The 24,317-nt window shown below is 43.9% G+C and overlaps 4 protein-coding genes across 4 annotated transcripts; 1 reads left to right on the top strand and 3 right to left on the bottom strand.

Annotated features, from left to right (window-relative positions):
• Nucleotides 1–6,337: 6,337 nt before the first annotated feature.
• LOC137787676 (olfactory receptor 8G17-like) lies at nucleotides 6,338–7,282 on the top strand. Its single transcript, XM_068580356.1, has one exon. The coding sequence runs from the start codon at nucleotides 6,338–6,340 to the stop codon at nucleotides 7,280–7,282; it is 945 nt and encodes a 314-aa protein (XP_068436457.1).
• Nucleotides 7,283–11,131: 3,849 nt separating this feature from the next.
• On the bottom strand, nucleotides 11,132–12,052 carry LOC137787683 (olfactory receptor 52N5-like). Its single transcript, XM_068580365.1, has one exon. It carries the CDS (start codon nucleotides 12,050–12,052, stop codon nucleotides 11,132–11,134), a length of 921 nt encoding a protein of 306 aa, XP_068436466.1.
• A 2,719-nt stretch (nucleotides 12,053–14,771) lies between these two features.
• LOC137787855 (olfactory receptor 52P1-like) lies at nucleotides 14,772–15,722 on the bottom strand. The gene has a single exon (XM_068580591.1). It carries the CDS (start codon nucleotides 15,720–15,722, stop codon nucleotides 14,772–14,774), a length of 951 nt encoding a protein of 316 aa, XP_068436692.1.
• A 3,725-nt stretch (nucleotides 15,723–19,447) lies between these two features.
• Nucleotides 19,448–20,392, bottom strand: LOC137787854 (olfactory receptor-like protein COR5). The gene has a single exon (XM_068580590.1). The coding sequence runs from the start codon at nucleotides 20,390–20,392 to the stop codon at nucleotides 19,448–19,450; it is 945 nt and encodes a 314-aa protein (XP_068436691.1).
• Between the last annotated feature and the right edge of the window lie 3,925 nt (nucleotides 20,393–24,317).

Raw genomic sequence — 24,317 nt, 5'->3', positions numbered from 1 at the left:
AAGAGAGGAGATCGTCTACCAGGATGGACAGACACACGATAGACGTCATGTGACCACAATGAACAACACAACAGAGTTACAACACACTCAACGCAGATGACAGAAAGATTCATGTAACGAGGAGTTACAACTACCATAAACAACAATAGCAATGATAACACAATCAGTTTGGGTATTGGCAATGCAACTAATAATGTCAGCATTAATTGAGATCATAACAAAAAACAAATACCAGCAACAGGTGATATAGTAGAATGATAATGATAATATTATTTATGATTTAAGATGTTTTGCATAAATTACAATGACATTGCAAGACAAGTGTATTCGTAGATCACATTTCAACAACAAGGTGACTTTAAAGTGCTTCACATAAAACCATCAAAAGCAAAACATAATGCACATTTAAAACACTTAAGAAAACATTAAAACAGTCAAAAAGCAAAATGAAATGAATGAGAAATACAATGCAGTAGTGAGATGCAGCATTGAGTCTGGTTGAACTGAAACAATGACTTTCTCCATCTCTATAAATAAAAGAATATGAGCTTTGAAAGTAAACTGAAAGAAAACTCAACAATGTCAGACCTTTAGAAATGAAAGCAGCTTCAAAGTCTCACATCATTACTTCACCTGATGGAGTTGAGGACAAGCAGCTGAATGCAGTGAACACTTCCAGGCAGGAAGAGAGAGTCCTGACATGTTTTCACTTTGCTAGAACCTCTAATCTGTCCGTCCAGCAGAAAACACCAACACATCAACACTCACATTACACTGTTCTTTGCTTTTTCAGCCAAATAGATTTGTGTAGTCTTTAGAGAACAAAATGAACATTTAATCAAAAGCAGCTCAAATTAATTTAACATACTTCATTTGCATAAGTCTTAAACATTTGATTGCTATTGGTTTGCTGTTTTCATTCCATTTTGTCTTTTTCCTCAATCTGCCAGATTACAGGTAACATCTCAGTGTTGAAGTGTCAGCGTGTGTGAGTGAGCGTCGGCGTTACCTCAGTCAGCTTCACCTTTTGTCAGACCAGAGGTGACTGGAAGACACTTTTTATCAGACGCCTCTCTGCATCTCCACCCTGAGGGCTTTGAAGTTTCATTCTACTTCATTCACAGGGGAGCGAACTGTCTCCAACTGTTCTGCACATGATGGACTTAAACACGACCAATAGCACCTTTCAGGTTGTCGCCACGCTCTAAATGATAACCAACGATTCAGCCTCGTTGGTTCCAACACGTCACAGTTCACAGGCCATATTTCTATATCTATATTTTAAAGGCAGAAATGTGCAAAGCTGTGAAGAAAACAAGCCCTTCATCAGACTCTCCAACCTGTTCCAGCTCTCACCTGCAACCTGCACCTGGATGTAAACAAGGACCTGGATCCAGCCTAAGCCTGCATGTGCCTGAGCTTGGGCCTGGACCAGAACTATAACCTGGACCTGGATATGAACCGGCACCTGCACCTGCAACAGTACCTCAACCTGGACAGGAACATCAAGCTGTGCCGAACCTGAGCCTAGACCAGAACCAGAACCAACCAGAACCTCAACCAGAATCTTAACCAGAACCAGAATCTGTACCAGAACAAGAATCTGAACCAGAATCTGAACCAGAACAGGAACGAGAATCAGAATCGGAACCAAAATCGGAATCAGAACCAGAATCTGCACCAGAACCAGAATCTGAACCAGAACCAGAATCAACCAGAACCTGAACCACATTCTTAACCAGAACCAGAATCTGAACCGTAATCTGAACCAGAACCAGAATCAGAATCTGCACCAGAACCAGAATCTGAACCAGAACCAGAATCAGAACCAGAATCTTAACCAGAACCAGAATCTGAAACAGAATCTGAACCACAATCTGAACCAGAATCTGTACCAGAACCAGAATCTGAAACAGAATCTGAACCAGAATCTGTACCAGAACCAGAATCTGAACCAGAATCTGAACCAGAACTAGAACTAGAATCTGCACCAGAACCTGGCCATGAACCGAAACGGGACACGGACCTTGTCCTGGATTCGGACCTGGACCTTGCACCTTAAATCTAAAAGCCTGTATAGAAATCTGTCTTGACTTCAAATCCCTGAACTGCTCTTTGTTGCCCCGCTTGACAACTAAATAGGAAGAGATTATCATCAACAAGTTTCAACACAGTCTCATGACGGTTCCTGAAATCATCACTGAATCTGTTGGTTTGTACATATGGACACATTTTACATTTAGCGGCAGCTAAATTCTTGACACTGAAACTAATGTATGAACTAAAAGACCTTTGTAAAGGCTGAGCCGACCAGGACGTATGACCCCACCTCTCTGGCTTTACTAAAATGTACATTCTCAGGAGCAGAAGCATCGGGTGCGATGCAGACTGGACGGCGGGCCAAGTAGGAGGCCAGGGCCAGCCGATCTCTGGCAGCATGGATTAGCTCTAGAGACGTGGAAGCTCCTTTTGCTACCGGGGAAAGAGCCGGAGCTGGTGCAGGAGGTGGAGTGGTACCAGCTCGACGTAGTCGGGCTCACCTCCACGCACATCAAGGACTCTGGAAACAAGCTCCTGGAGAAGGGTTGGGCTTTGTCCTTTACTGGAGTTGCTTGTGGTTGCAGGCGTCTGGCGGGGATCCTGTCCAGGAGGTCTTAAACTCCAGATACTGACCCGGACGAGGGACATCGTAGGGCGGGAGAGAAACCCGACCAACACGTCCCCTGGAGAGGGGGCAGCGCCTGAAGACTTGGGGGTGGTTGCACCTTTATCCCTGGCGGAGGCTGCTAAGGTAGTCAAAGAGCTCCTTGGTGGCAAGGAGGGGGATGAGATCATCTATGCCAGGGTGCTGGAAAGGAGGCTCCGACCATTTGTTGAACCACAGAGTCAAGAAGAGCAGTGGGGACTGCGCCCTTTTACTTCTTCTGCTGTTCGCATTGAGGCCAGACGCAACCGGTCAGCTTCTATTGTTTCATGCTTTAGCGCCCATAGCATTAACCCTCTCACTGCTGCTTGCACTGCATCAATGTTTTCAGGTAACATAATGTTCTTTCTAACAAAAGTGGAACGCTGACCAAGTAAAAAAGAAAAGGACACATTGGCAAGGCCTGCGGTTCTCAATTGTTGGTATTCCTTTAAATACAGAATTCATTTTGGGAAAAGTACATCAAAGATATTGCTTGGGTATTCAATTCATCCATCCATCCATTTTCCGCCACTTATCCGGGGTCGGGTCGCGGTCGCAGCACACCTAGCAGACCGACCCAGGCTTCCCTCTCACCCGCAACATTTTCCAGCTCGTTCTGGGGGACCCCGAGACGTTCCCAGGCCAGCCGGGAGATATAATCCCTCCAGCGTGTCCTGGGTCTTCCTCTGGACTTCTTCCCAGTTGGACGTGCCTGGAAAACCTCTAATGGGAGGCGTCCAGGAGGCATCCGGATTAGAAGACCGAACCACCTCAGCTGACTCCTTTCGATACGAAGGGGCAGCAGCTCAACTCCAAGCTCCCTCCTGATATCCAAGCTCTTTTCCCTATCTCTAAGGCTGAGCCCGGCCACCCTACGGAGGAAGCTCATTTCGGCCGCTTGTATCCGCAACCTCGTTCTTTCGGTCACGACCCAGAGTTCCTGACCATTAGTGAGGGTTGGAACGTAGACCGACCAGTAAATGGAGAGCTTCACCTTCTGACTCAGCTCCCTCTTCACCAAGACGGACCGGTACAGCGCCTGTTTTACTGCTGCAGCCGCACCGATCCGCCTGTCAATCTCCCGCTCCACCTTACCCTCACTCGTGAACAAGACCCAGAGGTACTTGAACTCCTTCGCTTGGGGCAGGTATGTTGTCCCCACCTGCAGGGAGCAATCCACCGTTTTCCGGCAGAGAACCATGGCCTCAGATTTGGAGGCGCTAACTCTCATCCCTGCCGCTTCACACTCGGCTGCAAAACGCCCCAGCAAATGCTGGAGGTCACGGTCCGAGGAGGCATACAGGACCACATCATCTGCAAACAGCAGAGAGGCGATCACGAGGCCCCCGAACCGGATTTCCTCCGCCCCCCGGCTGCGCCTAGAAATCCTGTCGATGAACATCACGAACAGGACCGGTGATAAAGGGCAGCCCTGGCGGAGGCCAACACCCACCAGGAACGTGTCTGACTTAATACCGAGGATACGGACACAACTTCTACTGCTGGCGTACAGAGACCGGATAGCCCGTGCCAATGGATCCGGCACCCCGTACTCCCGCAGCACCCCCCACAGAACCCCCCGAGGGACCCGGTCAAAAGCCTTCTCCAAGTCCACAAAGCACATGTAGACTGGTTGGGCAAACTCCCAAGACCCCTGTACTTGTCTCGCAAGGGTAAAGAGCTGGTCCACTGTTCCACGACCGGGACGGAATCCGCACTGATCCTCTTGAATCCGAGGTTCGACAAGCGGTCGGAGTCTCCTTTCCAGCACCCTGGCATAAGCTTTTCCCGGGAGGCTGAGCAGTGTGATACCACGATGGTTCGAGCACACTCTCCGGTCCCCCTTCTTGAAGATGGGAACCACCACCCCGGTCTGCCAGTCCATGGGCACTGTTCCCGACCCCCATGCGACACTGAAAAGGCGTGTCAGCAAAGACAGCCCAGCAATGTCCAGCGCTTTCAGCATCTTAGGGTGGATTTCATCCACCCCCGGCGCCTTGCCACCAAGAAGCTCTTTAACTACCTTAGTGACCTCTGCCAGGGATATGGGTGCACCCACCCCAAGGTCCTCAGGCGCTGCCCCCTCCCCAGGGGACATGTTGGCCGGGTTTAGGAGTTCCTCAAAGTGCTCTTGCCACCGCCCGACGATGTCCCCAGTCCGAGTCAGCAGTTCCCCTCCCCCGCTGAGAACAGCCTGGGCTAGGCCCTGCTTTCCCTTTCTGATCCGCTGGATGGTTTGCTAGAACCTTTTTGAGGCCAACCGAAAGTCCTTCTCCATGGCCTCCCCGAACTCTTCCCATGACCGAGTTTTAGTATCTGCGACCGCCGCAGCTGCAGCCCTCTTGGCCTGCCGCTACCCGTCAGCTGCTTCAGGAGACCCCTGGGCCAACCAGGCCCGAAAGGCCTCCTTCTTCAGCTTGACAGCTTCCCTCAACCCCGGTGTCCACCACCGGGTTCTCGGGTTACCACCGCGACAGGCACCGACGACCTTCCGACCACAACTCCTGGCGGCCGCTTCCACAATAGAGGCTTTGAACAAGGTCCACTCGGATTCCATGTCCCCAACCTCCCTCAGGATGCGTGAAAAGTTCTTCCGGAGGTGGGAGTTGAAGACCTTCTGGACAGGACCCTCAGCCAGACGTTCCCAGTTCACCCTCACGACACCTTTGGGCTTGCCAGGTCTTTCCTGCCGTCTCCCCCACCATCTGATCCAACTCACCACCAGGTGGTGATCAGTTGACAGCTCTGCTCCTCTCTTCACCCGAGTGTCCAAGACATACGGCCGCAGATCAGATGATACGATTACAAAATCGATCATTGATCTCCGGCCTAAGGCTGCTAATTCATCTTCTTCATTAACAAATATATTTTGACTACAAACCAGCAAAGAAAAATCCTTTTTCATGGTGCATCAAAATGGTTACCACATAACCGGTCGTGATGACCAACAGTCTAACTTGACCCCAGCTTATCCCTGTCTTCGGTCTAACATAACCCAAACATGTCCTTGTCTTTGGTCTAACATAACCCCATCGAGACCCTGCTTAAAATCCCACAATATTTTCTTGGGGTCTATCTGGGTCCGCACTGTTCTATCTAGACATAATGTAAAACATAATACTCAATTTATGTAATATATAATATTGTGTACTGTTTATTTTTGTATGAATGTAATCAACAAAACTAAAAAGATAAGTCATGTTTTTCGGAAAAACAACGTTCAACATGTGTGTGTGAGATCTAAAGTCAAAACTATAACTATAACTCTCAGACGGCCAAGAAAGGGTTGTTTGTGAATTCTTGCTTCATAACTCTTCATAAATCTCCCACTGAGAATTGAACTGCGACTATATTAAAGTGCAATCAAGGAGGAGAGGTTTGTTGAGTGTTAGCTAGCAACAGACACACAAGAAACTGCCTAAAGACGGATGAACGAGAAGACTCCCAGGAGGCATCACTAAACAACAAACAGGCCAGTCTTTCTCTAAAACAAACATTGAACATGTTTGATCAAATTATACGCAATTATCTCTATCTTTATTATTGATGTATTTAGTCTTTTATTGAAGTGCATTTTCCAGTAGAACCTCATTGTTTATGTTGCTTGCAGTTATCTGTAAAGTGTAAACTGTGCCGTGTCGTTGCAGGTTGATGGAGAACTACACATTCAACAGTCTCACGCTGCAGCTGGAGGGGCTGAACGTCTCAAAGGAATCTGCCTACCCCGTCTTCCTCTTTCTCTTCTTCTCATACATTTTAATAATACTTTTGAACGTCGGCATTGCATGTCTGGTTTTCATTGATAAGAACCTTCACCAGCCGATGTATCTCCTTTTCTGCAACTTGCCCTTAAATGACATTCTTGGAAATTCTATCCTGATGCCTCGTTTGCTTCTAGACATGATGAAGCCTTCCTCTGAGCGCTTCATCAGTTATTATGAATGTGTGGTGCAAGCGTTCACCACACACATGTTAGGTACCACCGCTCACACCGTGCTCATGATCATGGCGTTTGACAGATACGTGGCCATCAGTAACCCTCTGCGCTATGCGGCCATAATGACCAACAAGATGGTGATGAAGCTGACGGTGTCGGCCTGGGGAGTGGCTCTGGTTCTGGTCGGGGTTCTGCTCGGTCTGACCATACGGCTGAACCGATGCAGGACTCTGATCATGAACCCTTACTGTGACAACGCCTCTCTGTTTAAACTCTCCTGTGAGAGTGTGTTCATTAATAATGTGTACGGCCTCACGTTCACTGTGGTTCTGTTCACGTGCTCCATCGGCAGCATGGTTATCACCTACACAAAGATTACTGTGGTGTGTCTCACCAGTAAGAGCAAGTCTCTGAACAGTAAAGCCTTGAAGACCTGCAGCACTCACCTGGTGGTGTATCTGATCATGTTGATCAGTGGGTTTATTGTCATTATTCTGCATCGCTTCCCTCAGTACTCAGACTACAGGAAACTTTCTGCCATTCTGTTTGTTCTCATCCCCGGCAGCCTCAACCCCATCATCTATGGCGTGCAATCTGCAGAGATCTGCAAATCCTTGTCAAAATTATTTCGATCTAAACCAGTGATGCCGTTATTCTGAGTCAAGAACTAAAGTTAATGTTTAAACTTCAAGCCAAAACATTTCCAGATTGAGAAGAAAAACATCACATTTAACCTAAATGTCCACATTGTATTTAAAAATATATGTTACATATGTTTTGGTGTTTTAAGTTCGAAAAATTATGAAATTAAATTATGTTTGGCCTTTACAGAGCTGACGCTATTTCCTGAAATATGTGAAGCACACAATATGAGTTGGGTATATGTATGTATAAATATGTTACGTATAAAATCTGCCAGTGACAAACAATAAAGGCTGGAATGAAATGTTTGAACCAGAGTCAAAGGTTCTGTGCGGTGTGTTGTTGACCTCCCATACAGTCGTGTGCTGGTCATTGTGCATATATATATATATATATATATATATATATATATATATATATATATATATATATATATATATATATATATATATGTATATATATATATATATATATATATATATATATATATATATATATATATATATATGTGTGTGTGTGTGTGTGTGTGTGTGTGTGTGTGTGCGTGCGTGCGTGTGTGTGGAAGAAAAAATACAGAATGTTGATATCACAGAGGAGCAGGGTTAATTGTTAAACTATACATTTTATTGATAACACCAATTTATTTTGTCCTCTTACTGCAAGCTAAATTATTTTTCAAACTAAAATTTTGATGAAGTGAAACCCCAATGAATCCATTTAAATGTACATACTGTTTCCACCTAGTAATTCTTAAATGTGTTTACCATGATATTAGGTCATTATAGGGTTTTGTGAAAAAAAAACTATACGCCAAAAATATTAATTGTTGTTTGAGCCTGTTTCAGTTTTCTTTGCTGAATAACAACTACGTCTGTTTAGTTATTGTTAGTTTAGGCCACAAACAACACTTTGTAAAGCCGAGGAAACGATCACAGTTAATTAAATATGTAACTGGCCTCTGTGAAGTCTGGAAGTTACGCAACAAAACTATCGTAAAATGAGTCAACGTCTTCTTTGTTTCACACAGAACACAAAAATCCCTCTTTTGGTTTCACACAACCAACCTTCTCCTTCTTTATAACATGGCAGTTTCTCTTCATGATGATTTGGATGCGTTGACATTGCTATCAGCCGTTGAGCAAGCGCCTCTATTTATTCCATTAAACCACAAAACCTTTTCAAATACATTCACAAAAAACTTGAGTAGAAGCCAGAATGGATAGTTCCTCAAAACACTTCATTAACTTCTAGGGAAAAGGACAAAAGAGTCAACAAGACGTAGTGTGAGTCTCAGGTCATCCTGATTGACAGCTCTTCCTGGCCTCTGCTGGAGGTTACACAATAGTTCTGTCAGTTTTCTACGAAAACATAAACTGTAAAGACATCATTTATTTGTGTTGTGTTACCTGACTCTCACTGAGGGTTATTAGAACACATCTATTAAATGCATCTGTTTACTTTATTAACTCTAGTAACATCGATGGTGTTATGGGTCAATAGGACCCATATGTATTTACTTCAAGAAAAAGCCCAAAAAGTTTTTTTTTTCCAGCAATAAAACTTTGATCCAAACACAAAATGAAAAGCAGAACAAGTCCTACCACAACATGCAGATTTACAAGGTCCAACAAACAACAACCAATCAAACAAACCCTGATCTAAATCATAATCAGCATAATCATGCTGTTTCCTCCCAGGATGACGATGTAGCCCAGGAGCAGGACGACGAAGAGGAGCGTCTTTTCTTGGCCGAGGCTCGCGAGGCCCTGGATGATGAAGAAAGTGACGTCATCGGGCCCCGAGCTGCCGTTAATGGAGGACCTGTGATTGGTCGACGAGGACCGGTTTGGATCTGGAGCAGGGGGACGGTCAGGGTTTCATCGCAGAGCTTAACGTTAAACATTTTTGCTTTAATAATGTAAAAGTCATCAATGAAGAGATTGACATTTAATCCAAAGCTTCACCTTTACAGTGTAAATTAACTGTGTAATTTAACAGTTGTTTACAGTGTAAGATAACAGTTATTTACACTGTAAGTTAACAGTGAAATTTGACAGTTATTTACAGTGTGAATTAACAGTATAAGTGAACAGTTATTTACACTGTAAGTTAAGAGTACAATTTAAGTTATTTACAGTGTAAGTTAACAGTTATTTACACTGTAACTTAACCGTGTAATTTGAAAGTTATTTACAGTGTAAGTTAACTGCGTAAATTAACAGTTATTTACAATGTAAGTTAACTGTGTAATTTAACAGTTGTTTGCAGTGTAAATTAACAGTGTAATTTTAAAGTTATTTGAAGTGTAAGTTTACAGTGTTTACTAGTGCAGTAGATCAGGGTTTCCACGGAGGAAATGATGACGCTCATAAAACAGACCCATGTGAGTAGATTGTTTAGAGGCCTAAAACCAGAACCAAAACCAACCAGAACCTGAACCAGAATCTGAACCAGAACCAGAATCTGAACCAGAACTAACCAGAATCAGAATCTAAACCAGAACCAGAATCTGCACCAGAACTTGGCCATGAACTGAAACGGGACCTTGCACCGTAAATCTAAAAGGCTGTATAGAAATCTGTCTTGACTTTAAATCCCGCAACTCTTATTTATTGCCCCGCTTGACAACTAAATAGGACGGGATTATCATCAACAAGTGTCAACACAGTCTCATGACGGTTCCTGAAATCATCACTGAATCTATTGGTTTGTACATATGGACACATTTTACATTTAGCAGCAGCTAAAAATCAAATGCCAACGGAAAAAAAACAGAAGACGAAGGCAGAAATGTTGAATGCAAGACTTTCAAACGGTAAAACAGAACCACCGGGAATGTCATGGTGACTTCATTCACTGCTTCTAGATGGACAATGGTCAAGTAGCCAACGTTAGCTGGTCATTAGTCCTAGCAGAGGGTGGAATATGTTGCTCCATCCCTTCACCCCTAGACCACCATCTTTTCATCCCTTCATCCACCTTCGCCCCATCTCGCCTTCCCTTCATCCCTTTACTCCTATACCTTAACCCCTTGACCGGCATCTCTTCCTTCCTTTATCTCCCAACCCCATCTTTTCATCCCTTCATCCCTCTACTCCGATACCTTCGTCCCTTAACCCCTTGACCGGCATCTTTTCATCCCTTCACCCCTTGACTCCCATCTCTTCATCTTTTCATTCCTTGACCTGCATCTCGTTATCCCTTTATCCCTCGAATCCTATTTCTACATCCCTTCACCCCTCAAACCCATCTTTTCATCCCTTCATTCCTCGACTCCCTTCCCTTCATCCCTTTACCCCTCGACCTGCATCTCTTCATGTCTTCATCCAACAACCCCCATATTTTCATCTTTCACTCCTAGAACAGCATCTCTTCATACATTTATCATTACTCAAATCGGCATTACTTTTGGCAATACCATTCCTTTATAACCATTGTTTTATCATGTCCAACACTGTGGTTATTAGAAGTATTAAGTTTCGGTCATTTTTCAAGTATCAAAAATCAAAGGACACAACAAATAAAGCTTTTCTAACTCAAATATGGTTTATATTAGTATAATTGTTCTGATGAACTGAAGCAGCCATTGTGATCAGATGTGGTTCAGGGGCCCATTTCATATGCTCCCATCACGGACTTGTGTAGCAAAGTGCCGAAAGTATTGCAAGTAAACCTCTTCACTGGTTTGTGGGAACGTTCTTTCGATTTATTGAATCAAAAGAACAAGAGACTGGAGGTTTGAGGTCTTTAAATCCTCTAGGAGATTGAGACAAACTAAGAAATGTCAAATCCTACACATGCTGGAGTTCAAACTTGTTTTATTGATGTATCCTCACATTTTATCACGTTGTATTTGTTGGTATATTCTACTTAAATATGATCATAATCTTTTGTCTCACTGCTTTGACCTGCAGTCCGTAGATAATAGTGTTCGCAGTTGGAGGAACCACATGGAACAAGATGGACGCCAGCTTCCTGTCGTCCGACAACTGTGGAAACCGATGGAGGGTGACGATGATGGAGCCCACCAGGAGCAGGATGACGTACGCCGCCAGGTGGGAGGCGCAGGTCTGCAGCGCTTTGCCGTTCAGAGACTTGCTCCGGCTGCGCAGACACACCACGGCGATCTTCAGGTATGTGAGCACCACGCTGCCGAGGGAGGAGCCCTGTATGGCCACCGTGTAGCCGAGGCCGTAGATGTTGTTGATGAGGACGCTCTCGCAGGACAGCTTGAACAAGGAGGCGTTGTCGCAGAACGGGTTGAGGACGACCCGCCTGCAGCGCGACAGGCGGACGCTGAGGCCCACGAGGACCAGGACCAGAGCGAAGGCCGACGCCCACGCCGCCGCCGACAGCGCCGCCACCATCCTGCCGGTCATGATGGCGGCGTACCGCAGCGGGCTGCAGAGGGCCACGTAGCGGTCGAAGGCCATGATCATGAGCACCGTGTGGGTGACCCCGGCATGAACGTGACCGAGGAAGGCCTGAAGGACGCAGTCGTTGTAGTGAATGTAGCGCTGAGTCATCGGCGTGAAGACGTCGCTCAGCAGGCGAGGGATGATGGTCGTGGCCCCGAAGGCGTCGTTGATGCTCATGTTGCAGAACAGCAGGTACATGGGCTGCTGGAGGCTCCTCTCTGTGGAGATCAGCACCACCAGGCTGATGTTGGACACCATGATGAAGATGTAGATGAGGAGGAGGAGGACGAAGGCAGGAACGGAGGACTGGGGGCTGACCTTTAACCCCTCCAGCTGCAGAACGTCCATGTCCACAGATTCATTATCCATGCTGCAGAGGGAGGGGGAACAATGCACAAAGCCCAAAGAAATCATTCAAAAAAATGGATTTAAACTTCTGTTTGGACAAAGTCAAGGAGTTTTATTTTCTCCCAAATTCAGTTACATATGGGATATCCATTGTTTCATACAGTTCATGGATTGGTTCAATCAGAAAGAGTCGCTTTTGCTTTGTAGATTTGCTTGCATTCATTCAGTAAATGATAACAGATGAGACAGAATGTCAAGATCATAGTGAACACAAATATGAACTTTTCTCAAATAAAGAGAGAGAAATACTTTTCCTGCTTTTAAAGGAAAGACGGATGAACTAGCTTTCATATCAGCGTCGCTCAGAAATCCAATGGATGGAGAATGAACCAGACAGTGTCAACTTTTGAGTTGTTTACTTGTTTCGTTATGAGCAGAAGGGAATAAGATTTTGATCAACATTTACATCTATTGTGTTGCCAGTGTAGTTTTTACAAACCAGTGATATTGATTTGGACACTATCACTGAGATAAATATGAACTAGTTCAGTGTCAAATACACTATTCAAAAGAAGAAAAAAATACATTTGAAGTGCATCTTGATTATTGAATGATGAATATTGCATGATGGGCTGAACTGGAAGGGACCCAATGAATTCATTATAATTAAGTCAAACTAGGATCCTAATGTACAGAGAAAAACTACATCGGGCCTGTTCCAACAAAGCCTGATAGGCAGACTTTTATTTTGAAACACAGAAATAGCTAGCTTAGTGTTAACAAATCCCACTACAGTATTCCCTTTTATTTGCCTCAAGTAAACCTATATGTAAGCAGGTCACAAAATTGTAAACAACTAAAGACACATTCTGTAACTACCTGTAATTACATTCCCCTGTGCATCATTTACTGAGAGATAAACTCTTTGGTATAGTTTACTGAGAGATAAACTCTTTGGTATAGTTTACTGAGAGATAAACTCTTTGGTATAGTTTACTGAGAGATAAACTCTTTGGTATAGTTTACTGAGAGATAAACTCTTTGGTATAGTTTACTGAGAGATAAAGTCTTTGGTATAGTTTACTGAGAGGTAAACTCTTTGGTATAATTCCTAAATTGTTTGGAGGGGCTTCGAACTGTCAATTAACTACAGTGATCATGACTAAACATATAATACTTAAAAGAATATGAGCTTTGAAAGTAAACTGAAAGAAAACTCAACAATGTCAGACCTTTAGAAATGAAAGCAGCTTCAAAGTCTCACATCATTACTTCACCTGATGGAGTTGAGGACAAGCAGCTGAATGCAGTGAACACTTCCAGGCAGGAAGAGAGAGTCCTGACATGTTTTCACTTTGCTAGAACCTCTAATCTGTCCGTCCAGCAGAAAACACCAACACATCAACACTCACATTACACTGTTCTTTGCTTTTTCAGCCAAACAGATTTGTGTAGTCTTTAGAGAACAAAATGAACATTTAATCAAAAGCAGCTCAAATTAATTTAACATACTTCATTTGCATAAGTCTTAAACATTTGATTGCTATTGGTTTGCTGTTTTCATTCCATTTTGTCTTTTTCCTCAATCTGCCAGATTACAGGTAACATCTCAGTGTTGAAGTGTCAGCGTGTGTGAGTGAGCGTCGGCGTTACCTCAGTCAGCTTCACCTTTTGTCAGACCAGAGGTGACTGGAAGACACTTTTTATCAGACGCCTCTCTGCATCTCCACCCTGAGGGCTTTGAAGTTTCATTCTACTTCATTCACAGGGGAGCGAACTGTCTCCAACTGTTCTGCACATGATGGACTTAAACACGACCAATAGCACCTTTCAGGTTGTCGCCACGCTCTAAATGATAACCAACGATTCAGCCTCGTTGGTTCCAACACGTCACAGTTCACAGTGAACACTGGCTCACTTTAGCTGAATTAGAGCTGGACTACCTGGCAAAAGCTGGATAACAGGACATTTGATTGACTTTGTTGAATCAGGTACGAGGCGCAGCTCCCAGCCGCAGGATGCGCTTTGGGTAAACCTTAACTTTTGAAATGTTCCACCTCAATCTGAATCGGTGAAAATTCCAACCTGATTTGGGTGTCAGGCAAAAGTTGCAAAAAAGATCTCGCTAGCGCCCCCTTTAGTTCTCAAAGCTATCCACTTTTTGCACACCTACGGCCGATTGACTTGAAATTTGGCACACATGTCCGGGTGGGACGGCTCTACAAAAAAGTATACTGTGGAAATAAAATGCGCCAAATTAAATTTTCCGCCATTTTGAATTTTGTAAAAAACACATTCTTGCCCACTCCTCCTAAACGCTGGGTCTGCTTCTTACTAAACTTGATGTGGATCATTATTGGTTTGATGTGATGAAAAGTCATTTTGAACTTTGTTGATATCTCATTGCGTTTAGAAGATATGAACTAATGAACCTCTTAGGTGCGTGACTTGGGACATCAAGACACACAAAATCACTCAGTCTATCCTCAAAAACGTTGTAGCATATGTTAACATTGCATCCCTTAATGTGCCCACATTTTCTTTCATATTATTAAAATCAGTTGAGAAACAAGTCAAACTAAACTAAATTATTATACCAACATAGTTTTCATTCATCAAACCTTCAGTAAACTGTTACTAAATGGATGTTTAGTGAAGTGAAATACATATTGAAAGCAAGAAGAAGATCATTTCTGATTGACAGAGACAACAATTTAATTAGCAGTTATTTACATAAAATTCACTCGTGAGTCGTTTCACCTCCAGTATTCCCGCTAAACATGATGACAATCTTTTGCCTGATGGCTTTGATTTGAAGTCCGTAGATAACAGCGTTCATGGCGGGAGGAACTACATGGAACAAGATGGACGCCATCTTCCTGTGGTCCGACAAGTGAGGGAACCGATGGAGGACGATGATGATGGCGCCAGAGACATACATGATGACGTACGCCGCCAGGTGGGAGGCGCAGGTCTGCAGCGCTTTGCCGTTCAGAGACTTGCTCCGGCTGCGCAGACACACCACGGCGATCTTCAGGTATGTGAGCGCCACGCTGCCGAGGGAGGAGCCCAGCAGCAGCACCGTGTAGCCGAGGCCGTAGATGTTGTTGATGAGGACGCTCTCGCAGGACAGCTTGAACAAGGAGGCGTTGTCGCAGAACGGGGTGAGAACGACCCGCCTGCAGCGCGACAGGCGGACGCTGAGGCCCACGAGGACCAGGACCAGCGCGAAGGCCGACGCCCACGCCGCCGCCGACAGCGCCGCCACCGTCCTGACGGTCATGATGGCGGCGTACCGCAGCGGGCTGCAGATGGCCACGTAGCGGTCGAAGGCCATGACCATGAGCACGGTGTGGGTGGTGCTGGCGTTAAAGTGAGCGCAGAAGGCCTGAAGGACGCAGTCGTTGTAGTGAATGTAGCGCTGAGTCATCGGCGTGAAGACGTCGCTCAGCAGGCGAGGGATGACGGTCGTGGCCCCGAAGGCGTCGTTGATGCTCATGTTGCAGAACAGCAGGTACATGGGCTGCTGGAGGCTCCTCTCTGTGGAGATCAGCACCACCAGGCCGATGTTGGACACCATGATGAAGATGTAGATGAGGAGGAGGAGGACGAAGGCTGGAACGGAGGACTGGGGGCTGACCTTTAACCCCTCCAGCTGCAGAACGTCTGTACTTAAAGTTTGGTTCTCCATTGTTCAGACGGATAACTGAAGCCTGGTGAGGGAAAGAGAGACAGCGCATCGTCACCTTCCTGAAATAATGGCCAGTCTTTTTATTCACGTTTTTCAGAAAACACAAAAAACTTGTACCAAATGTAAAAGGAGTGCACGAGCTGCTGCACGAGCCTCTAGACGCTGCCCAACAGGAACACTGCAACACCGCTCAAACGATGTGATGGTTACTGATATTATGTTCCAGTGAGATTTTCATTGACAAAAATGCTATCTAAATGGCTAGCTTAAATGCTAGTTTGAAAATGCCATCTTGAAAAGCTCGTCAAATGTCCTCAGTGAGGATGAAGGAGGTGACCTTGATCATGAGAAGAAGATTCAGGCAAAAATGTTTCGATACAAAAAAGTCTGAACAGAATAATTTCATCCCGTTAGAGATTAAGTCACTTTTTAAACGCTTAGAATCTCTATTCAGTTCAAACTAAATCTGATCGCACAAAAAACACAACACAACCACAGAGCAGCAGTATTTTACTTTGAAATTCTAGTTTGTATTTCTACATTAAATTACTGTCTATTGTTCTAAACACTCTATTGTTCTAAACACTCTATTGTTCTAAACATTCTATTGTTCTAAACATTCTATTGTTCTAAACATTCTATTGTACTAAACACTCTATTGTTCTAAACATTCTATTGTTCTAAACATTCTATTGTTCTAAACATTGTATTGTACTAAACACTCTATTGTTCTAAACACTCTATTGTTCTAAACACTCTATTGTTATAAACATTCTATTGTTCTAAACATTCTATTGTTCTAAACATTCTATTGTTCTAAACACTCTATTGTTCTAAACACTCTATTGTTATAAACATTCTATTGTTCTAAACATTCTATTGTTCTAAACATTCTATTGTTCTAAACACTCTATTGTTCTAAACATTCTATTGTTCTAAACATTCTATTGTTCTAAACATTCTATTGTTCTAAACATTCTATTGTTCTAAACATTCTATTGTACTAAACATTCTATTGTTATAAACATTCTATTGTTCTAAACATTCTATTGTTCTAAACATTCTATTGTACTAAACATTCTATTGTTCTAAACATTCTATTGTTCTAAACATTCTATTGTACTAAACACTCTATTGTTCTAAACATTCTATTGTTCTAAACGTTCTATTGTTCTAAACGTTCTGTACACAGCAATGCATATATAAAAAGCATGAAAACAACTTAATTTAATTAAAACAAACCACAACATAAGACATCAATTAAACCTGCAGCTTGTTTTGCGTCATATTTGAAGATGAGTCACTTTGTAGTATGATTAGAAATTGTTTTGTAAATTATTTAATAAAATGCCATTTTCAAAATGTTATTTGCGCTAATATTTAAAAACAAAATACTTAAAATGAACTTAAAGATTATAATGAATCCACCAACAGCTGAAAACATTCACAACCAGTGAACAACAAAGACGTGTGTGTGACTGACGACACATCAAACATCACATGACTGCGTCCAGAATAACAACTACAATAGCTAAACAATAAAAAATCAATTCTTTTAAAATAGCAAAATGATTTTGATGCTGTAGTTCGAAAGTAAAAGTCTTTGAACTTTCAGGGTTCAATAAACAATTCACTGCTTCATGGAAATGAAATACATGAAATAAAATGCACTTCAAGACATTTCTGGTTTCTTTTTTGATTTGACTTTAAAATGGAAATGTTATCACATGAAGCACAAAACCATCTCAACACACGACTTCTTCATCGAGCACTTTAAAAAACTCATTTAAACAATAATGAAGAAGAGAAATTGCTTTGAGAGTCTTGAAGGTATCAGAGTCTCATGCTCACCTGTCGCCGAGGACGCGCTCCTCTCGGACCCGACGCCTTTTATGAGCTGTGATTGGACGGCTGTCACCTGGAGACCAACCTTCAATCCACCTGTCGTCCCATCTTCTTTGACAGAAATCTGTAATGCGCCTCGACGTTGAAGACGCAACCAAATTCATTTTATTTTCCATCTTTGGAAACACAAGTTGTTTCAGGAACGTTTTTCGTAAAAAATAAATAAATAACTGAAATAAAAAACAGGAATGTTCTTGGCAGAATTATGAACAATATTAAAACATGTACATTTTTGACATAATTAAAATCTGTACGAAACTTTGTGGAAAATGCTTCATGTGTTAGAGCTGCATTCTCTCTCCTGACCACCAGGGGGCGACTCCTCTGGTTGTATAGAAGTCTATGCTTCATGTGTTAAAGCTGCATTCTCTCTCCTGACCACCAGGGGGCGACTCCTCTGGTTGTATAGAAGTCTATGCTTCATGTGTTAAAGCTGCATTCTCTCTCCTGACCACCAGGGGGCGACTCCTCTGGTTGTATAGAAGTCTATGCTTCATGTGTTAAAGCTGCATTCTCTCTCCTGACCACCAGGGGGCGACTCCTCTGGTTGTATAGAAGTCTATGCTTCATGTGTTAAAGCTGCATTCTCTCTCCTGACCACCAGGGGGCGACTCCTCTGGTTGTATAGAAGTCTATGCTTCATGTGTTAAAGCTGCACTCTCTCTCCTGACCACCAGGGGGCGACTCCTCTGGTTGTATAGAAGTCTACGCTTCATGTGTTAAAGCTGCATTCTCTCTCCTGACCACCAGGGGGCGACTCCTCTGGTTGTATAGAAGTCTATATAAGTGACTCTACTTCTCTGTTGATGTATTCAGTAAACATTGTAAACATGAGTTTATGTCTTAATCTCTAGTTTCAAGTCTTGATGTTCATTTAGTAAATTGTGGGCCTGTTAGCATGCTAACGTGCGATTAGCATCAGGAGCAGCAGCTGGATTCTAACTGCACTTCATTTGTTGGCGTCTGGTATGATTTCTCACCAGGATTTAGTTCCACTGAGTAACTTGAGTCACGTGCTTCATGTCGTCATTATTTATTGACTCAAACAATTTGCCCTTTTTCCATATTTTGCATAACTGGAAAAATATACAAACAGGTTGAGATGTAATGATGTCGTGCTTCAATAGAGCGTTAATGTCATTAATGTTAATGTCATTAATGTTAATGTCATGGGAAACATATGTATATATACACACACACACACACACACACACATATATATATATATATATATATATATATATATATATATATATATAAATATATATATATATATATACACATATATATATATATACACATATATATATACACACACATATAAATATATATACACACACACACCACACACACACATATATATATATATATATATATACATATATATATATATATATATATATATATATATATATATATATATATATATATATATATATGTGTGTGTGTGTGTATATAACTTTCAATGATAAAATAAAACATTGAAAGTTGTTTTATTACTAGAGAATAATGAACATGTAGCTCACGACAGTGTTGTACTGAAACACTTCAAAAGAGTTCACAAAAATTATTAATCAATGAATAAACAAACTGCCAAAGACCCTTATTGTCATTCATTTGAGTCATTTAAGGTTTACTGTATGCTTTGAATCCTCATTGTTAGTTTAATGACTACATTTTATCACTTTTACTGTTTACACACATTTCACTCGTTTGCTCATGAACATTTGGTTAAAAGTCATTTAAATTTAGTTGAAAGTCATTTAAAGCTGGTCACATGGCGTCGGCCCCTGGCTGTTCCTCCTGTCACAGCGTTTCCTTCAGACGTCCATTGAAGCTACTTTATTGTTGAGGAACAAAGCCGCGATCCTCTGCCGGACCTCTTTGATCTGCAGCCCGTAGACGACGGCGTTCAGAGCCGGCAGCGCGACGTGTCCCATGACGGACGCCACCTTCCTGTGGCCCGCCAGCGCCGGGAAGCGGTGCAGGATCACGATGAGGAACCCGGACACCAGCAGCAGGACGTACGCCGCCAGGTGGGAGGCGCAGGTCTGCAGCGCTTTGCCGTTCAGAGACTTGCTCCGGCTGCGCAGACACACCACGGCGATCTTCAGGTATGTGAGCGCCACGCTGCCGAGGGAGGAGCCCAGCAGCAGCACCGTGTAGCCGAGGCCGTAGATGTTGTTGATGAGGACGCTCTCGCAGGACAGCTTGAACAAGGAGGCGTTGTCGCAGAACGGGTTGAGGACGACCCGCCTGCAGCGCGACAGGCGGACGCTGAGGCCCACGAGGACCAGGACCAGCGCGAAGGCCACCGTCCACGCCGCCGCCGACAGCGCCGCCACCGTCCTGACGGTCATGATGGCGGCGTACCGCAGCGGGCTGCAGATGGCCACGTAGCGGTCGAAGGCCATGACCATGAGCACCGTGTGCGAGGCGCTGGCGTGCAGGTGGACGCAGAAGGCCTGCAGGACGCAGTCGCCGTAGCGGACGAGCCGCTCCGAGTCGGCGGCGAGCAGCAGGTCTCTGAGGACGTGCGGGACGATGATCGTGGCGCCGAAGACGTCGTTGACGCTCATGTTGCAGAAGAGCAGGTGCATGGGCTGCTGCAGCCGCCGGCTGCCCGAGATCAGCAGCACCAGCCCCACGTTGGACACCATGATGAAGACGTAGGTGAGGAGGAGGAGGACGAAGGCGGGCACGGAGGACCTGGAGGTGACCTTTAACCCCTCCAGGGTCAGAACCTCAAAAGTACTGTTTTCCATTTCTCATCTGTCACAGAGAAATGAAAGAGTCACTGAACACACTGATGAAACACTTTTCATAAAGACAACAGATGTATAAACTATATGTATGTATGAATGTTAACCAGCTGCTCCAGAGTGATGTTACATTGTTCTGTATGTATATATATATATATATATATATATATATATATATATATATATATATATATATATATATATATGAAAATAAATGTTAACATGAAATGAATCAGAAATACACTCTCCACATTGTAAAAGTGGTAAAAGACCTTGATCCTTGAAACTCATTGAAAACCCTTGAAGTTACTTCAAAAAGCTTTTTTTAGACCTTTAAAACCTTTAAAACCTTTAAAACCCTTTAAACCCATTAAAACCCGTTAAAACCCGTTAAAACCCATTAAAACCCTTTAAAACCCAGTAAAACCCGTTAAAACCCATTAAAACCCGTTAAAACCCATTAAAACCCATTAAAACCCGTTAAAACCCATTAAAACCCGTGTGCAGTGATGAAACTGTTCTTCCTTTGAGCTGGTTGAGGATCTTCACATTGTGAGTTCATTAAACTCTCAAAATGTCCAGAAAGAGAACTTCATGTGAAACTCTGCATCTGCTCCAGTTCTAGAAATGAAGGATATTCAATGAAATGAAGGATATTCAATGAAATGAAGGATATTCAATGAAATGAAGGATATTCAATGTCAGAACCTGTGATCCAAGAAACTGAAAATGTGTCTGGGTGACCCAAAACCTTTGAATAGTAACACAGTAACACACACACACACACACACACATATATATATATATATATATATATATATATATATATATATATATATATATATATATATATACATATATGTACATCTCATTCAAAGTGTTGACTCCTCTCACATACAACCAGTAACATCTGCAGAGTCTCTGCAGGTCATCAGAGCCTCACATGAAACACATTATTGTTATGATATGATGATGTCATCGGCATGCAGCATGCAGCGTGCAGCGTGCAGCGTGCAGCGTGCTCAGCGGCGGCTCACCTCCACCTGAGGCCAGACGACGAGCTGCAGACGCTTTTATGGGCTCCGGGTCAACGGTTGCCGGGCAACGGGCCTCCAGCGAGCTGGTCTCTCCAGGAAGTGAAGTCATCAGATTTTATTCTGATGACTGTAAATGTGATTTTTATTTTGTTCGGCAACCAAACGTTCTGTTTGGACTTCGCTCCTCACACGTGGAGTCTTCTTGACTTCCTGGTTCTCACTGGAAGAGGATCCAGAGCTTCTCCAGAGGATCGACCGGAGAACACAGGACGCTCAGAGAGGAGAGGGAGAACATGACGGACGTCTGCATGACAGGAAGCCGAAGAAGAGATTACAGAGCTTTCTCTAACATCAACGTGAGAACGGGCAGATAACTACTCGTCTCAGAGGTCAGAGGTCAAGTCCTGCTTCCATCCAACAGAGCCAGGGTTTGACCTGCAGGCCGCTGGAGAGGAGCTCCGCCTCCACAACGGAGCAGGAGCACGATGACCTCACCGCTGTTGTTACGGCGACCGTGTGCTGCAGCAGGAGCAACTCTGCAGCCTCCAGCGCCGCCGGACCCACCAGCTGCTCTGGTCCCACAGATCAACATGGGGTCACGTCCTCTGGGGCCCCGTGAGGGTCTGGGGCCCCGTGAGGGTCTGAGACCCGTGAGGGTCTGAGACCCGTGAGGGTCTGGGGCCCCGTGGAGGTCTGAGGCCCTGTGAGGGTCTGGGGCCTCGTGGAGGTCTGGGACCAATGAGGGTCTGGGGCCCCATGGGGGTCTGAGGCCCTGTGAGGGTCTGGGGCCCCATGGAGGTCTGAGACCCATGAGGGTCTGGGGCCTCGTGGAGGTCTGGGACCCGTGAGGGTCTGGGGCCCCATGGAGGTCTGCTTCAGGATTAAGAAGGATACTAACTCAAAGGGAATGAAGGCCACGGCGTTGTCTTGTGTGTTCACTTTGAGGTGGACGTGTGAAGGTTTTGGCCCCTGATGATCCAGTGTTGTGTTCATGTACTGTACCTTTAAGAAGTGACACAAACTGGCTGAAGAGAACCGTCGCTGCTGCTCAGCAGCTGCAGGTCGTCTCCCTCCTTCCAGTCCTGGTGTCAGTTTGATGACAGGAAGTGACCCGACTCCTCACAAGAGAGTTCAGAATCACCATTACCCCCCCCCCCCCCCCCACACACACACACACACACACACACACACACACACACACACCTCAATACTCAAAACTCAAACACAAATAGAAAAGTCCAAATAGTTTTGGATCATGGACGAGTTCAGAGAACACAAGCTTGACCAATGTAGAGATGTTTTTTAAGCGTCTTTCACTTTGTTTGTTTGTTTGTTGGGTTTCTTCTAAAAGCTGTGTGTCGTTGTGTTGTTGTGTTGTTGTGTCTAGGTCATGATGTTTCCTAAACGTGAGCCTTCAGCGCCATCAGCCTTCATACAGGTGTGATGTCATGTAACTTCATACAGGTGTGATGTCATGTAACTTCCTACAGGTGTGATGTCATGTAACTTCCTACAGGTGTGATGTCATGTAACTTCATACAGGTGTGATGTCATGTAACTTCATACAGGTGTGATGTCATGTAACTTCATACAGGTGTGATGTCATGTAACTTCCTACAGGTGTGTTAATACCTGTTGTGGGTCCCGGAGGCCTCGGCGCTCCCGGGCGTCTCGTTGACCGGCAGGTTAATAGAATTAACAGGGCAGCGATGCGTTCAGGGGCCGACGGACAGACCGGTCTTCTGTCTTCATACTAACTCTCGCTCCACCACTTCATCTCCTGCAGGAATGTTTCTGAGAAGAACGTTCATTCTTGTTCACTTTCTGTTCATTTATTTTCATACACAAAGAACAGCTTTGTGTACAGGATGTGTTTAGCCTAGCTTAGCATGAAGTATTGTACTAAGCTAAGCCATTTGTAGGACAGAACACTAACGGTTTTCATTACAATCAAATGTTTTGGTGGAAATTAGCAACAACCAATCCACCAACCAAAGACTACTGACGTCAATGTCGTCAATAACGCCGATGACCCCGATGACCCCGATGACCCGATGACCCCGATGACCCCGATGACGTCATTGATCTGGTAAAGAGAGTTTGTTGACTGTCTTGCAGAACAAGGCCTTGGCCTCGCCTCTCGTGTTATCGTTGTGATTGTGATACTCAAGGTGTTTGTACCTTTGCTGTTTTGTGACTTTTGTTTGTAGTTCTTTGTTCACTCTCTGATGTCATCTGTTGGAGGTAGAAACCAGTGTCCCTGTGGATCCCGCTGGCTTTCATTAGTGGTTTCATGACCAGCGGGCCCCTCTCGGCTCCCAGAGGGCTAATTACCTCAGAAGACTGTTGATAAGTGTTTTTGTCCGGGAGCCGGTCACGGCGGACTCGTTAATGAGCACATCGGGTTCAGAATTAACGCTCATTACCGACTGCTGTGGCAACTGCAGCCCGGCGGTGATGAAACTGGACCATGAGGGGGCGGTGAGGTCCCCTGAGCTCCCAGCATGCAACAGTTTGAACTGTAACCACAAACAATAACACAGAGAACTCCTTCGGGGTCACTGAAGTTTCATTTCACAGTTTAACTTAACTTTTGTCATTTTGTGTGTTTGTCTCTTCAGCAGAACTTCACGCTGCTTATCTTATTAATATTTATGTATTTATCCTCTCATGAAACACAACAACGCCTCATTACTGATCATAATGTCCTCATAAGTACTTCAATAAGTAACAAGAAATAGTGCACATTATAAGCCATTAAAGGATTGTATGTATAAAGAGAGAACTTACAATTATTATTATTATTATTATTATTATTATTATTATTGTATATATCATGCATATAAATATAATATACAATAGTATACATAAACTTTTCATGCATTTAGGAA

Source organism: Clinocottus analis, unplaced genomic scaffold, assembly GCF_023055335.1.
Source record: "Clinocottus analis isolate CAN_PGR_092001 unplaced genomic scaffold, fCliAna1.0.p SCAF_17, whole genome shotgun sequence".
NCBI classification, from domain to species: domain Eukaryota; kingdom Metazoa; phylum Chordata; class Actinopteri; order Perciformes; family Cottidae; genus Clinocottus; species Clinocottus analis.
Note: the sequence above shows the minus strand (reverse complement) of the source record. Positions and strands in the feature narration are given on the sequence as shown.

Coding starts and splice junctions, on each gene's coding strand:
- LOC137787683 (XM_068580365.1), bottom strand. CDS start 12,052: ATGGATAATGAATCTGTGGACATGGACGTTCTGCAGCTGGAGGGGTTA.
- LOC137787855 (XM_068580591.1), bottom strand. CDS start 15,722: ATGGAGAACCAAACTTTAAGTACAGACGTTCTGCAGCTGGAGGGGTTA.
- LOC137787854 (XM_068580590.1), bottom strand. CDS start 20,392: ATGGAAAACAGTACTTTTGAGGTTCTGACCCTGGAGGGGTTAAAGGTC.
- LOC137787676 (XM_068580356.1), top strand. CDS start 6,338: ATGGAGAACTACACATTCAACAGTCTCACGCTGCAGCTGGAGGGGCTG.